This window comes from Saccostrea echinata, unplaced genomic scaffold, assembly GCF_033153115.1.
Source record: "Saccostrea echinata isolate AGI-Se365-2 ecotype Australia unplaced genomic scaffold, CSIRO_AGI_Sech_v1 ptg000002l, whole genome shotgun sequence".
Taxonomy (NCBI): Eukaryota; Metazoa; Mollusca; class Bivalvia; order Ostreida; family Ostreidae; genus Saccostrea; species Saccostrea echinata.
The window spans coordinates 17001489-17019964 of record NW_026889751.1 but is presented as its reverse complement, the minus strand read 5'-3'; the positions used below and the strand labels follow the sequence as shown (position 1 = coordinate 17019964).

The window sequence follows — 18476 nt, the reverse complement described above, 5'->3', positions numbered from 1 at the left end:
ATTTTTCCGTTATTTCCCGATCATGACAAGGAGCACACGGCGGGTTTGACCGGTCGGCAGGGGATGCTCACTCCTCCATGGCACCTGATCCCACCTCTGACGTTTTGGAGGTCCGTGTTTGCTCTGCATCTATTTTGTAATGTTTAATGGACTTTTGAGCTTGAATACTGTTCTTTATCTCCATATATTTCATCCATTATCGCAAGCGATTAAGCAATAACTAGTTTCAGTTGGGGTTTTTTCTCTTGCATATTTTATACCAGTATTGTTGAGTAATAATTTTTACCATTAATAGATGAAGTTTTACACCCAGTTCAATTGCAATGTCTATGAAATAATAAAGGATTTCTTCCATCAAACTTGATATTAAACATTGTTATAAATATCAAAATAAACGTACGAAAGGAAAATATATTTGAATGTGATTTCTATCGTACCTTTTTATCTTCATGCTAACAATTCCTACTTAACGAGAAGACGAAGTTTCAAATGATATTAGGGATATCGTTGAGGTTTGACTTTTCAAAAAGTCCTTTTTTAGTAAGGAAAAGGACATTACGATGAAATGGACTTACATGAAGAAAACACTATTTGAGAGACCAAAGGTAAACTGGGAAAAGTTGTTCTTTTCAGTTTCAGAAGAAAAAAATGCTTTTGCATATAGGGGAGGGTTGTAAATCTTTGTAAGGAAAAAAGAAGAAAATTTTTTAAATGAATATCTGATGCAGCATTCTTCTAATTTAGAAAAAAATCAGAATTATGTACCTGACAAAATATTTTTTAGAAATGACACGATACGATGATATGATACAGAGGCAAAGTAACATATATATATATATATATATATATATATATATATATATATATATATATATATATATATATATATATATATATATATATATATATATATATATATATATATATATATGTTTGCTTTGATATTTAATTCTTTTCTGATGTCTTATAATATATACTCAGAGACCTGTTTAGACATATGACAGAAACATAGTCCATGATCACTGAACACTTTATTCAAAGACATTCAGTGGTTGAAGTATAATCAAGATCGGACAACATGAGAGAAGATGTTTTCACACTAATGATTTTTATACAGAGATATGGTTGACATTGACCTTTGACTTATATCTTTGCCAATCGTTTGGATGAGGACTCAGCCAAATTGGATCAAGTTATGAAAAAGTGTGCTCACGTCAATGATTTTATACAGAGATTTGCTATTACCTTGACTTTATGCCGATAGAATTATTCCTAGGTCAGTGTACACACTCTTTATCCACGATACTGTATGGGTGAAGTATATTCTGTGATATATGACGTACAGACGGACGGACAGACTGGCCATATAGGGCACCCCGAAAAGCGGGGCCCTAACATTGTATGGGCTTAACATCAAGACTTACATACGGTAATTCCCTATAGACTTCTTACGAAATGAAATATGAAAATATGAACAAGCCTGATCCATACGATGGTCGGTTGCAGGGATGTTAATAATAGCTTTCAAAGATGCATATATGTGTGCTTGAGTCAGCTGAAATGTTACCATGGAATATTTCTTTGTTTTCTACAGGCACTTTGCCTGATAAACTGCTCTATATTAATATTTTGTTTGCGATATTCATATGTAAAATTATTAAATGGTTATTATTTAAACAGGTCTATCGATGTATCGAGTTCTATTTATGTAATCCTTTTATACAGTAATCGCAGCATATGTTTTCCTGAAAAGATATATATCACTTCCACCATGTTACAAGTATCCGGCATATATAATTAATCAAAACAGGGAAATATGAACAAGGAAGTGAGATATATTGGGCAAACAGTGCAAGGATCATCTAGTTTCTTTAAATGTAAGACTGCTATTTTGCATATCTTTATCTGTATGATATAACAATTTGATTTCTTCAAATTTATTCTGATTTGGTGGTTTATTCAGACTAGAGCTTGTATTCTGTTTACTTCAGACATTTTTTTATATTAACGAGTGGAATAATACGATAAGGTCTTTTGTCATTTTTTATTTATAATTTAGAAAGTTTTGTCGCAAATTTGCTTTAAATGGAAGTCAGGTATTTGGTATCACTTGCAAAAAAATGTTACTTGTGCATTAACATTCTGATATTCGTCAGATTTATAAAAGAATTGTTAATACCGGACTGAGAATGGTTTCACATCATGGTTACTTCAGTGTGTATTTAACATCAACAAATTTATCTATCAGACATTGGAGATCATGCTTGTTTTTTTTTTAATCTTTAATATGGTGAAGATGGCCTTCGATTTTAAAAGAGCGCAGGAATTTTGGAATGAGCAAGCTCGTTTCGAAGGTCAGAAAAGTAAGTAATATATTGGATGTTTTATCATTCATATTCGTTAGACTTAATATGCTTCGTAGAGCAAATTTTGCAAACATCTTAACGTTTGAACTGTCTTCAAATTACGAATGTTTTGCAAATACTTATCTATTATTTTTGTCAGTAGAGAATGATGAATAGTAAAAGCCATTTTTATCACACGTACATGTACATTGTATTACCCTCAGAATCACAATTTCAGAGTAAAGCAATGAATTTCTTTCTAAGATTTTGATTTGAGGCATCAACATGGAAAAGGACCAAGCAATATTTTTATATTGGATACATCGTCAAGTCTTGGGGAGGATGGATTTAAACAAATGAAGGAAATATTTAGTGCAGTTATTGATGGTAACTCATTTATTGTTTACTTTTACCATCTTCGTCCAAACGTTATGTTATTTTTAACCACTGTAAAAAGGGGAATTTAAACATCCATCGCATTTGATGTGAAAATGTTTGTTGTTGGTATTTTTTGTTGCAATGCATTAATAACACTCTATTATTACATTTTTAACTGTGAAATACTGTAATTTATTTGTTGAATGAAAGTGATATTCTGTCACAGTGTGAAAGAATATCATAGTGATATTCTGTCACACTGTGAAAAGAAATCATAAGTGCAGCAAATCTCTCGATTTTTCTTCACAAAGATTATTGTAAAAATACTCCCTGGCCTGTAATAAGAAGAGAGAAAGAGAGAGAAATAAAGTAAATATGTCATCCAGACAGAGACTAAAAATGTTTACGATGTTTTCAATTTCACAATCGTCTCAATCTCTCAACTATGACGTCACAGCCTATGATATTGTGTTAAAAAAAGACAGAGGCAAATGGCTAATCAAAGAAAATGTATTAATCGGAAAATTCAATATTTTGTGGATATGGAATTTATTGAGAAAGGATTTTTTTTCATTTATATTCAAAGTGAATATAAAAAGAATCCTGTTCCACTCGTGAATTAAATTCTATATCCAACCATAAATTGAATATCCTCTATATATTTCAAAGATAGCAAGTAAAAAAAGTTATAGAGATCTACCTTATTTGCAATGACCGGTGTATGTATGCTTTAAAAAGATCCTTACTGTTTCTTTGATATAAAAGCATACGTATTGATTATGACATGTCAAACGTTGCATATTCGATCTTTTCCATTTGTATTGTATAATTTTCTATTTGAATTGTATAATTTTTCATTTGTATTTTATAATTTTTATTTGAATTGTATAATTTCCCATTTGTATTCTGTAATAAATAATTAAACAACACTTGGATACAATACAAATGAAAAAAAATCGAACACAAATAAGAAATTTTATTTTAAAATACATTTAAGAAATTTTACAATGCAAATGGAAAATATAGAATGCAAGTGAAAACTTATACAATTCAAATGATTTTTACAATACAAATAAAAATTATACAATTCAAATGAAAAATTATGGAATATAAATGGAAAATTATACAATATAAATGAAAAATTATACAATATAAATGAAAAATTATACAATACAAATAAAATGTTTACAATGAAAATGAAAAAGATCGAATATTGCAACGTTTGACTTGTCTTAACTGAAAAACATGTTTCTATTCTTTCAGAATACGCAAATCATCCAGACATGGACGAAAATGTAGCAGTTATAATATGTGGAAGAAACACTAGATTTCAACATTATTACTCAAATCAGTACTCAGATATAAAACATTGTCTAGGTAAACAATGCTTTTGATTCAATTGATAAATGTGGACATTTTAAAATTTCCCTCTTTTAGATTTCTTCAATTTAATGAAAAACGATTCAAAATTCCTAATACTGGGGTTTCCTTTAAGTATTGGAAAATTTTCTCATATTAACCTTTTGATTTCAAAGGCTAATAAAGCTATGATCATGCAACACACAAGTTGAAAAACAGCTGTAATCCTAATACATTCATATGTGCGCACAAATGTTTAAGACTTAATTTTTTTCAGATGAAGTTGAATTTGGAGGACCAAGCCCGCTTACATCGGCATTTTTGTTATCTATTGGCTGTTTACAAAACAGTGAGAGCATTTTTCAATATGAACTAAAGTACATGTATTTATAAACTTTACAAATTAATATCCGTATAAAAAATGTTTCTTGGCTTCAAAGGTACAGAGAAGGGTACAGAATCTAATTTATGATTGTCAGCTTTTCAATAAGCTTGTTCATCTGGTTATTTTATACAAATATCATGGACAAGATATGTGAAAGATCAAACTTGGTCCGTATTTGACATCAGGATTTTAAAAAAAATTGTGGAATCATGTATTCTTAGGAATCCAAAATTATATCTGGTTTACAACAGTCCAATATTTCACTTTCGGCACAAAAAAGTGGCAAAAGAAAATTAAAGATTAATGATACGTTTGAACACTTTTTATTTTATAAAATGTAATTGATTTAGGATATTTTAATACTTCTGAGGCATACAGCACAACAATACAAAACAACAAAAGAATATCAGACGCCATATGCATCATTGCACTATCTATCAATCTATCTAGGTTTGAGACAATTGCTATCACTTGTGTTTATTTTATATCTTGGTCAACAAAATGGAGTTAAAACTGTACTTAGTATCTCATACTTGTTGTTTGAAATTGAAATTATATGCAAAAATTTTAAAATAAAATTTTGCCTTGGCACACCAAAGGAAAAAATATTTTGAGAAACAATAAACATCATAATTGAAAATACGTTCCTTAATTTCACAACTGTCCTATTAACTACTCGCTACAGTTGTCTGGTTCTTGATATTAGGTTATACAACGAGAATTGGAGATTTTCACGTTCATCCAAGAATAATTCTTATCTCCGATGGGAACCCCACAGATTTTACAGTCATGAATGGAACTGAAGATTGCCCTGCTTATGAAACTGAAGAGGTATTTTGCCACAGTTCATTCCTTGGTGATCAAAGAATAATTTCAAAAAAAAAAACATATATAATGGTCTTGCTGAATCTTTCTTTCAGTCTTACATCGTATATGAATTCGAAACTCCATTGATTTCTATTATGTAGGGAAAAGAAATACTCTTATTCATACGTATTCATACGTTTACACATTTTTAGGATAAGGAACAATTGCTGCATTTTACAAAAGGAGTTGGTAAGCACCATCCTATCTTCTGCATACCCGTGGGAAGTAACCCTAATTTGGTACGTCTAGTTCAATTTCTGTATTTTGAAAACTGTAGAACATGTACTTCACAAGTGTAATAGACTGATAGCATTTTAATTCATTTGTCTTTAACAGATAGTACTGGAATTTATAAGTGCACAATCCAGAGGAGGAAAGATGGTGTATCCCCATGAGGCCAGACAGTTTGCAAAATATACAGAAAATATGGTACAAAGCAGAGAAATGAAATCAAATATAATGTAAATCTTATACTGTACCAATTTTGATGCACCAAATGCGCATTTCTACAAATTATTTCTCTTAGTGATGCTCATGCCGAAACGTTGGAAATCCGAAATATTTTTCGTTTGAAAAAACCTTGAAGAGCTTAAAAAAAAGACTGCCAAAGACTAGAGCCAAATACATCAAAGGATCACAGCTTTGCCAGAGGGAGATGATCCTTAATTTGAAAAAAAATTCAAAATTTTACCACAGCAATTAAAACTATATCCGTATTTTCAAGCTAGTACTGAAGTACTTAGGCACTGGGCTGTAGAGACCCTCGAGGACTAAGTTCACCAGCAGAGGCCTCTAGCCATAATTTATTCAATGTTCCTTAAAATAGTGCATTTGTGAATATATATCTTTCATAGTAATGATAATATGTTGACCGTGCGACCTTTAGGACGAGCGCAGATATCTATTCAATGAATTCATCCGTCTCTTCAAACATTGACATTTGGTACGTCGATCAAGACTCTGACGTCACATGACGTCGTAAGTAAGTTGCATTACCAAATGGAAGTCGGAACAGTGTTAGTTTTAATAAAAAATGTTCAATCTACTGTTTTTTCTACAATATCCATTAAGTCAATATGATTTTATGTTTTGTTGAACTTTTGTTGCTACCGCGAGAACGTAGTTTGCGACGAGATGCAATTTGCAAAGCATTATGGGACCACAGGTTACTGCGGGAAAAAAATCGTTTGGATCAATGTCCAAAGTCCGAATTTTCTCTCCGCACAGGCGTTGTTTTAAGAGCTCGCAGTGACAAGCAGCGCTTCGGGCCGCTCGCTGTGCTCGCTATAATGATGATTTATAGGAAGGCCGATATGTTCTATCGGCGCACGAACAAACTCCGCAATAATTTATGTATGTTATTATTCAAATAAATAATAATTATTGCATTTGTTTCTCTGGTAATATCTTAACCATCAAATTCAAAATAAAATCAGTTAAATAAGAAACAAAATCCTAGTACTATGTTAACTTTTCATGTAAATAAAATGAAAGACAGAGGAATGATGTCGTAATTTTCAAAAGTTGTTGGAATTGAGTTTGCTGCAAATGACGTCGTCAAACGCTTTAGTGGCACACGGAGATATAATGCAATTCAGAGACGAAAAAATAATACAAAAGTGATATATAACACACTAGAACACTAATAGAGAAGTTGTTTTTAAATGGTATGATGTTCTAGGTGACGTCAAATTTTGTGTATTCTCTGCTACCTACAATGCTAGGCGACCTTTCGAGGACTGAAATTTGAATCTGATAAAAAAAAAAACTACGGACAGTGGTGAATTTTAACGAGTCCCTAAATAACAGTGGTTTTCTACTTAAAAGAAATTAATGAGATGCTTAAGAGACGCATCTTTAACACACGGGACAGTATACTTAAAAATGATCATGATTTTATAAAAGACGTAAATTACGTTTGCTTTCGTGAGCCGATGTACACATATTCTTTCTTCGTTTTTACATTATTTTATTATTAAATGTGTTATTATCATGAAACTTGAAATTTATGATCATAAAATGTTGCTCTTTACTATGAAAAGAAAAAAAATAATGTAAAACTAAATTGTTTTCCCTTCTTCGACTTTTTGGGACAACCCTCGTATGTATTATTAATGTGAAATATTTGTTTTATATCAATTTAATTTCTTTAAAGAAAACTGCATCTATGTTATCATATAAGATGAAGAATGACGGTAATGACCACGACATGATTCTGACTTTGCTGGCTTGTAAACTACCTGATAAAGAGTTCACCGAAATGGATCAGGTAAATGTTGACAAGAAAATTTTATTTCACAGTAAATTAAGGATCAGTAGCCTTTAATACAAAATATAAACCTTTTCTCTTTCTGCACATCATTTAAAAAATTTCCTTTTATAAAATCGTGGTAACTAAATATACTTGTTTATACCATTTCATTTAAGTGTTTTCATTGACATTAATTTAGGAAGATATATTTGAAATTTGTTCGAAGAAGTCATTATTTCTTTCTACGGCTGCTATAACGGCAGAGATGGTCAATGAAATGGATGACGTTTTTCAAGAGAGGGACCCCAGAATGCCTCCTTTGGGATCCAGGGTCAAGCGTGGGCGGGACTGGAAGTGGAATTATCAGGATAACTTTGGTCCTGGTACTGTTATTGGCCATCTTAAAGACGGTAAAAGTATATATTATATAATTCTAGAGCTTTTAAGTCGAAAAAGTTGATTTAATCATTTAATTAACATTTTCTTGAGATACATATCTACAGATACATATATCTGTAGAATATGTAAATTGACCTACATTAAGGTACCACTGTGTTGTTTATTTTTCAAGTAACATAAAAGTTGCTGAATTTGCTCTCTCTCTCTCTCTCTCTCTCCCTCTCTCTCTCTCTCTCTCTCTCTCTCTGTTTAAATTATAGTCTAGTTGACATATTAAGATAAAAAACACTCTTTTCTTTGGAATATTTTACAATCTTTTTCATTGAGTGATTTTCATAACATTTATTTCAGTTGGATGGTTAAACGTTGAATGGGACACTGGTTCAATATATGGCTACAGATATGGGTCTACACAAGATGAAAGGGATAAATATGACGTTACAGTGTGTAATGAACCTAGAATTTTGGAAAATGAAATTATTGCAACGGGTTGTCTGGTCAAGAGAGGTAAAGATGAAAGGTCATAGATGGATCTAGAGGTTTATTAGCATAATGTGTATTCAGTTGTTTGTTAAAGACACAATAAAAACAATGGTACAAATGTTAATATTGGTCTAGGTCCTGACTGGAATTTGGAAGATATCGATGGTGGTAACGGAAACATTGGAGCAGTTTACAGAGTTAAAGGCAACGGAACCGTCCATGTGCGTTGACAGTATTATACATGTAGTACAATTCATGTCTTAATAAGCTAGAGTTAACTAATGTATCTACATGATATGATATTAATAATTCTCCCAAGGTAATTATCTAACAAATAATGTAAATTGTAGTATAAGATATTCCATTCCTAAAGACATAAGATTCAATGAAATTGAATGCATAACAGATGTGTACAGGTTAAATACTAGGGGTGCAACGATAAGCCGTTTGACGGTTTATCGCAGTATATTTTTCCACGGTTCAATTCACGATACGCTAAACTGATGTCGCGGTTCGGTTCAATCGGTCCAGAATTATCCGAATCGTTCGTTTTGTTTCCTTTTTTACAATTTTAAAATGGCTTCCGCGCAAAATGTGAGGTCGCCGATAACGCTTTAACGGAAGTTAAACACATCTCCAGCATCTTACAGACCTCAGATTTTACACGGAGAAGGACTTAATGTGATTATAAGTTATAGATGTTAAGACAAATGATAAACCCTTTAGATCTAAACGTATTCTTTGCTAATACACGATATTTCATCACGTGTTTATTTCGATGAAAATTCACTGTCTTGTTGACTAAAACGTGTTAACACGAGAAATATGACAACTGGTTCTCTACGTAAATAAAAGGAATAAAAGAATGAATATCTTCCTTTTTCATTCCAATTTAAAAGGAAGATTATTAGGAAAGGTCCCCGTAGTTCCCTGTAAATGTTCATCATTGGTTTAGAATATTTTCAAAACTCAAAGATCTACCTATCAATCCAATTCAATTTAACAAAATTTTATTTTAATCATTATTTAAAAATATGAACATTTTATATAACCCTGTCAAGTTTTAAAAAATATGATGACAAACTTGAAAGACTTTTTAACCTTGTCATGAATCGTGATATGTATCGTATCGTGAACTGAATATATACCGTGATACGTTTCCAATCGTGAGGTTAGTATATCGTTGCACCCCTATTAAATACTCAGTATATTTAGACAAACATGTATAATTCCTATTTATTACTATCAGTATGTTAGAGTGGAATGTGTCCCGATTTGACTTTGATCTTTCCTTGAAGAGATATCCCCCTCTGTTTTTGATCAATAAAAATTAATTTTAAAAAACTACCTGGTAAAAATGAGTTTTCAATTGCTTTCTATTTATAATGATTTAATGCATCTTTGGACCACAACATTAATTGATATTATTATCTTTTTTTTTATTTCAAAAAATCAATGGTCCCCATACATCTCAGTGTAATCTTCGTTGTTAAATTACTGCTTAGGTATTTACATATTCCAAAATTTCTCCTTGTAAAACTTTTTTTCTACTCTAAAATGCTTTATATTGATATCAGAATATTAAATATCGTGTTTGAAATTTAAGGAGAATTATAATTAGGTCTTATTAGAGCTGGAAATCCTTTACATCTCACTACATGCAGTAATGTACATTATAATTTAAGGAAATATTTACAGCTGCATATGATATTTTAATTAAACAAATGGATATATGTACGGACGGACAGACGGTGAACAAAGTAATCTTATGTGTGGCCTTACATCTAACATGCCTAAAGCAACATAAATTATATTCCCTTACAGGTGCGATGGCCAAACGGCCAAACAACTGAAAACAGGTTTGGATATCGTGGAAAATACGATCTACATGTCTGGTAATTATTGTTTTCGACGTCTGGAGTATTCTGCTGTTATATAAATTCTATTCTGTGATGGAAGCCCAGAGCATTATGTGTTTTTTCATCTTCGTGAATTATGTATTGAATATGTAACAAAGTTTCTTGATTATATTTTGATAATACCATGTAAGCTATAAGTTAAAACGTACGGGTTTCCGCCACATATTATTGTGCTGCTATGTAATATTATCTCTTGAAATGCCTTTTAGTTTCCTATATTCTATACATCTGATGATTTGTATAACGTCCCTTTGTTTAAACAGCGATCCATTCTCACCGGAAGCTGTTGATTATCTACAAGATCAAATCAGAAAGGCTGCACTAAATTGCCCAGTGAAAGATCCATTTCTGGACCTTTCTGAAAGTTCCTCTTTTAAAGGTAAGCTACCATAGAGTTCTTACTCTAAATATTCCCGTTAACGAAGAAAACAAGTTCTATTGGATGGGAAAATAAAATGATTCAAGTACTTTTTTATCTTTTGAGCAGTGGGTTCATCTGAGGATAATCTTAAATTTGAAGCAGGAAAGATTTGCAAAGATTCTAGTTTTCCTCTCTTGACAATACCTAAAGGAAAGTATTTTAAAAACGACAACGTTGACAGCGAATCATCGGATATAGAGGTTGATGGGTTACCGAGTTCAATGACTTTCACTACATTAGAACAGTGGTTGTGGAAAGATAAACAAGGCCAATGGAATCCATATCCAAGAAAAATGAATGATAAAATTAATAAATGTTATAAACGAAATCCTAATTCTACTGTTATTGTTACAATGAAAGAAAACACGTAAGTGATAAACTATGAAATCTTATTTCATAAATGATAATGATGGTTACAAAAAAATCTTAAAATCATATAAGAATAATTAACACTAATACATGAGAAACTTAACTTTTGCTTACTTGCTTACTTACTGAGTATATATAAATATATTTTGTTATAGATACAGAGTAGTAATGGCCAAAAGTGTACAAATAAACTTAAAGACAAGAGAAGAGTCCGCAGTAAAGATTGTAAAAAATGACTAATTGGAAGGGAAAAATCTTCATTACATGTATCATCATTATATTTTTCTTCAAAAACGATTAAAGGTCAAGTCATTCTTAAGTATTTTATGCTAAAATAAAATAACATAAATTTATTCTTTGATTTTTTTAAGTGAAAGTTGCGGGTCCTTCAGATGAGACCTTAAAAATCGAGGTCCCGTGTCACGGCAGGCGTTGGCACGATAAAGATCTCTCACTGCTCAATGGCCCTGAGTGCCGAGTAAAGGTCAAAATTTGAAGCCTTTCACCGGTATATGGGGACGTCTCTACATGAGTGAAAAATTCTCGAATGGGACGTAAAACAACATCGTTCAATAAATCAATCTGTGAACAGGGCAATCTGGAGATACAAATAAACGAAGAGCAGCATTCTATTGTGACGTCATAAGACACTTCTAATGACGTCTAATTTAGCTTCTGCATTTCTCTATGGAGAAGTTTAAATATTCGCCGTAGCAGACTAGAGCTAATTCTCTCATCATTGGAATTGCTGGATATACCCCTCAGTCTCGAGATTGTGTTGACAAATAAAAAAAAATTGCCTAGCAATTGGTACGGAACATGGCAGTCTAAATATGACCCGACGACAAGTTGTGTTTGCAAACAAGGTCATTATATCGACTATACAATTTGCCAAATGCTAACTTTAAACGAGATTGTTAAAATACCTTTAACATCAACTTATTTGTCAGTAATCTGCCTTGGTTTAAAAATTGACAATACTCAAAACATGCTCTTGCGTACAGAGTCACTCTAACAAAAACACTATTGCCAACTTTAGATAGATGTAGTAAATCAAAGTTTCAAAGTTATTACTATAGTAAATAATAGTATTCAAACTTATCACTAAAGTATAAGGGTGATCACTACAGTAAATCACATTGTCAGAGTTATCACTATAGTTAATCAAAGTTTCATTTAGTTTCATAACTTATATATTATCCAGGTTTGAAAATTCTTTTCTTTGCTTATGTCTCGATTTTATACGAAGAGAATTAAATATACTTTATATGCAATACTTTTTTTTTATATTTTGAATTTTATTATTTAGTAAAGTATATTTTCAAACCTTATATTTTAATGACTGCTTATGACAAAATATTTCTGAAATGAATAAAGATTGTCTCCTGTTTATATTTGTGCTTTTTTTTTTATTATCAACGCTAATATAGTTAATGGAAGACCCGCTGATATTATGTTTTATTGGTATGCCACATTTAAATAGTAATTCATGTATACAAAATGCTATTTAGGTACTACAAACCCGATGTGTAGAGTTAATATCTTACAGAACCGATGTGATTTACATTTGAATGATAACTACAAATGTACATCACTTAGTTATTACTAAAATGTCATTACAGTGATCACTATAGTAAATCAAAGTTTTCAAAGTTATCACTAAAGTGTTACAGTGTTCACTATTGTAAATCAAAGTGTCAAAGTTATCACTATAGTTAACTATGATTTTCATAATGTCAATTTTAATTATAGCATTTTTGTTAGGACAGTTATAGACATAAACACTATATGCAGGTAACATTACTACATAACGATGGAATTGCGGAAATGATTGTTTGTCATATAGTTTGATTGATGGTTGTTCAAGTATCCAAATATGAAACAGATTTGGCAGATATTGTGGTGTCTTTTAGTTCACTGGTATACATCTATATGTAAATGAAAATAACTATTGCTCATTGATAAAACGTATTTAATACATCGAAATGTGGGATTGAAGGAAACACAGCAAGAGTTTTCATATTTCCAAGAACTCTTCGGAGAAATAAAATATATTTTTAAAATAAGTCGGCTAACAAAGCAGGACAATTAGTGCACATCATAATTCTAACAGATTTTTGCAAGACCTGGTCTCCAAAATCTACATAGATATTGTCAACGAGGAGCTCCAGCTTCTCTTTATTATAAACTTCAGAGTATTTTTTGTGCAAAGTCAGAACGATTTTTAATGAAAAAAATTTGTAAATGACCACTCACAAAATATGAAAAGTTATCGAGCTTCATATTCACTGAAGAAGCAGTTGTCTATGATATCAAAAAGTTTGGTCTTTCATTTATCCCGAGTCGTTAACTGGAGATCTAATACACACTAATATATAACTGTCCTTGGTGAATTCGATCTCGATTAACCGGTATCATTGATTTGAAATGTTTCGATTCGATATCAATATACTTTTTTGTATAATTATTCAAACCGTTATGATCTACAAAATACTGTATAGATCTGTGGGAACTCTCCTGCTAAATATGTCACATGTTCATTAAATCTGCAGCTGACACATGCACTCCGGTTTTTTGTTGTTGTTTTTTTTAATCAAATTATGAAATATCTTCGTGGTGCCGTTAGCTCGTACTTCGTCCGATTGCTTAAAAACATGATAATGTGTGACATTTCTCCATTTGGTTTATTGGATAAGGAAATAGATTAAAGCAGAGTGACGGTGAAAGTCAATGCAGATTTTTTTAACGTTTTGACACAAGCTTTTGCCGTAGATCTGAATATTGATTATAATAATAATATGTTTATATCACCTAAATGTTACAGCACTGTTTAACGTATTTTATCAAAAAAAATCCATGTATCATAACATTGCAACAACAATAAACACTTAAATTAACTCTTAGAACTGATTTATCAGCCAATGTATAGGTCAATTCTGAAACAAGGAATTAACATAAATAAGGAGGATAACCTAAGTAACTTGCCTCAATCTCCTGGCTAGATGCCTAGACGATCAACGTTACAAAACTAGATGGGTTTTTTTCCCAACAGCTCACTTGCATCTTTGCACTTTGCTGAGGAAGTGGTCGGGAAAGGTTTGGAGTTATGGAAGTACAAATTAATTATACTTATCTGAGGTTAATAATATTTACATGTATATTTTTGGCTCAATTAAAAATTAGCTTAATATTAAGATATTAAATGAAAGGAAAAAAAAATGTCCACAATTTATGAACAGCAATTGCCGCTTTACGACAGGGGGAAAAATAAATTTTGCATATGTACCGTTATATCATCATAACAAAATCTTCAAAGCGGAAATAGCACAAAAGGAAGTTAATATAAAAATAAGGTTCAACACACTGCCATGAGGATTTACATGAAAAGTCGAATTATGAATATAGCGATGGATTTAACAGAACATGACATTTTAGAGGAATAGGAAATCATTAATGAAGTAGAAATAAAGGGACGGATATTGGTGTCAGAGATGCTGAAATCTTTTGGAAAGACCAAGCTCTCATCGACGCGAAAAACAGTAAGTCGTGTTTCAGCAGATCAATTTCTAACATTTCAATCATAAAGATTTATTATCATTATCATTCCCCGACCGGTGAAACCTGGGGGGGTCTATAGGTTTCCTCCTCGTCTGTTCGTCCGTCTGTCTGTCTGTCCCTCCGTCTGTCAGTCTGTCCCACTTGGTTTTCTGCACTTTTTTCTAAACGCTTGCGGATATTGAGCTGAATTTCGGTATATGAGTGTATCTTGATTGATAAGTTACAGATCAATTTTGGTTTTCGTTCCGTTTCAATCATTTTTAGAATAATTACGGCCTTTTAAATTTTTAAGGGTTTTCCGCACATTTTTTTCTAAATGTTGTAGATAGATATTGAGCTGATTTTTGTAATGTTAGTCTACCTTGATGAGTTATACATCAGGTTTGTATCATGTTCTGCTTCAATGACTTTTTTATAGAATTAAGGCATTTTCAATTTTTAATAGGAACCAGATTACACGTGCCGGTAGGGGACTAGTATAATCGCTAATGCAATACTCTCAGAATGCTTGTTCAGGGTGTAGCCCTTAATATTGGAGTAAACTTCAAAAGAGAAAGGCTAATGATCGCAAATGAATAATTATAGCATGTCCACTTATGATTGATTCCCTAGGCATCAATTTGTTGTGCTGAAGTCAATCAAGTACTATCATCTTTAAAGTAAACATGTCTGGGACAAAAATGTTAAAATGAATATTATTATAAAAAAAATTTAAAACATTATACAAATAAAATTAAAACACATGGATTTAATTTACTGTGGCGAGTATTGGTCATGGCGTTACAAAATCGAAATCAATATAGTGAGTTGCTTAAACAGAGCCCAACGTGGGCAAATAAACCCACCTCGAACATAATCATGAAATCAACAATATTCACTTTCATTCCTACATTAATTCGATATATTCCGGTGAACTCGATATAAAAGATACCACAGAGTCAGACATGCTTTCATACTGGGATATTTTCCTAGATGAAATATGGAGATAACGAACAGTATTCAAGCTCAAAGTCCATTAATTCAATACAAATCGGAAGCAGAGCAAACACGGACCTAAAATAAAACATCAGAGGTGGGATCAGGTACCATAGAGGAGTGAGCATCTCCTGCCGACCAATCACACCCGCCGTGTGCTCCTTGTCATGATCGGGAAATAACGGAAGAATCCGTCGACAATTCAGTGTGTAAATAATAGCGAGAATGAAATTGATGATAAACTAACAACTAAACTTTATGATAAACATGATGATTTCAACTTTTTGTAAAAATTCATCAACTACCCTTATTTACGTAGCAGTACACCATAATCACCTGCATATGGGTTTATGTCTTCCAGTTGATTCGATACGCAAGTTCTGCGTACGAATAACTTCTGAAACGGAACAGTCTACTGACAATTAAGTTGATGATACAATAAAATCAATAATTTCGTTTTAAGTCTTATATTATTAATTGTCGATACAATGGCCTTGTTTGCAAATATAATCTATCATTAGGTTGAATGTTGACTGACTCTTTCGTACAAATTGTTAGATAACTATTTTCACACTGAATTTTCTAGGATTTTTCATTTTACCCGATCACAAAAAGGGGCACGAGGCAAATGTGATCGGTCGACATAGGATGCTCACTCCTCCATGGCACCTGGGGCCAGGGCCATAAAACTTAGACGAGCTCACTTTTGATCTCAGTCTCACTTTTACCAAAGGAATTTATAATGGAAAAGTGAGACTGAGATCAAAAGTGAGCTCAACTAAGTTTATGGCCCCGTAGCCTGATACCACCTAGGTTTTCATGCTTTTTACTCTCCTCTTAATTCATGCTGTTTGATTGGACTTTTGAACATGATCTTCATTTTCATTCTTATTGAATACGTTGAATTTTCATGTAAGTACAATTTACTGAAATAAAGTTATTTTGCAGATAAAAAGAGAAAAAATTTTAGAAATAAATAAAAGATTAAGATTTAAAAAAAAAAAAAAAAAAGGACAAAAACAGTATTGAGACCGTGTCTATACCCCTTTAAAACTTTCAGAAGAAAGATATAATTTGAGTGGATATAAACTGGGTACGAACTTGAAAGCAAACTTTTTTAAGCGCATGCTTTCTTAATTCAGACTTTTACTTTCTACATGTAATTACCAGGCAGCAGAATAAATTATATTTATTTACATGTTTTTATCAACAACATTCAACCCCCTCTAACACAAACGAAACCTGTCACGCCGCTGTAGAATACAAAATAGCAATTTCATACGCTTTAAATACATCGGAATACCAAATGTATAATGTTTTGGCTCCGTTTAAGTCAAATTAACTACCCTTTTAAATTGTTGTAAAAATATAACAATTGAAAGTTTAAAATTAATTTGTCATGTATTCCCTCGCAATATTCATTGGTTATTTAACTTTCCACGTCAAAACGGCTCTTACTTCTATAGACCACGGCAGTTTTGAAAGGCTCTAAATTTATAATGATGAATGAAATAAACATTTGTGAAGAGAGAAAACTAAAGCCATTGAATGTCGTCGGTCGCATAGCAAAACCTGTACATGCCGTGAAATTATCATATAGCCCTAACGTGCGGTATTCAATTTGTCGGCACGACCAGGTGCTAATATACGAATACATCCAAAAATAGGAATTACCCGGTAAATGCTACATAACTAATATTCGTAAATTGTGGATTTATCAGTTTAATTTTGGAGACGCCATTTTTAGGGAATTGGGATAAAAATATTGGCTATTGGATGAAATTGGAAAAAATAAAAAAAATCTTGCTTACATCATTAATCAGGTGTAATTCATTTAAATTTCAGCATGAACTCTAATTTGGGCAACCAAACTGACAATTTTATTTGATTCAACCTCATCATACAAGATCAATTATGAATAATAGACTAACAAAACTAAATTTGACTTCAATGAGTATAAAGTATTTTTAAATACAACTTGGGGTGTGACGGTACTTACTGTCGTTTTGTACATAGTCGTTGGCGATAATATGTACCTATCCTCACTGCTCATATTGTCGTTCATCGGTATATATTGTCGCCGGCGACAATATGTTCCTAGACAAGCCTTATCCCCCCCCCCCCCCCCCGCATAATGGACGACAAAATGTACACTTAAGCACCAGCACATATTGTCGTCGGTGTATGTACAGATACATACATACATGTATACGACATTATTATGCTTCCTGTCAGTTTGTCTCTATATAATCAATACCCAACTATTTTCGCATAGTGTTCTAAAGATTTATATAGCGTAAGCATACTATGCCGAAATAGTGCACGGCTTCATTTTCTGATGAAAATCCGACAGCGCCCACGCCGGGGATCGAACTCACTGGTCGTGATTGTCAGTTCGACGCGCCACAGAGGATTCCGTTATCTTAAGCATTGTATTATAATATATATAAACTTAGTTTCACATATTTTATACTTAAAAAAAATAAGCAAAATGATTTTTCTAAATAGTTTCTTGCAAGTTTTTCCCCTTCTCTCTAGTAAAATTCTCTGAAACTATCTTCCTAATACATGGAACATTAAAAATTAAAGAAAAAAATTATGAGGTACAAGTAACACAACGTGGCGTCACAATAGGGGTTACTAACATGGATGTAAGAGGTGATGAAACATTGGAAATGGAGAAAATATTGTTGTTTTTATACAACAGTCAGCATAATAATAACAATAATGTTGTACTTTGCATGCACTATGCCTAAATAGTAGTCAG

General features: G+C 32.0%; 1 protein-coding gene across 1 annotated transcript in view; it reads left to right on the top strand.

Moving 5' to 3' along the window:
* Positions 1–2289: 2289 nt before the first annotated feature.
* The window catches only part of LOC133173723 (uncharacterized), a 127871-nt gene continuing 111684 nt past the window's right edge, over positions 2290–18476 (top strand). The window contains exons 1-3 of the mRNA XM_061308746.1: positions 2290–2363; positions 2610–2732; positions 3987–4100. Coding sequence (XP_061164730.1) covers positions 2297–2363; positions 2610–2732; positions 3987–4100 — 304 coding nt within the window. The 5' untranslated portion in view covers positions 2290–2296. The remainder of the gene's footprint in view (positions 2364–2609; positions 2733–3986; positions 4101–18476) is intronic.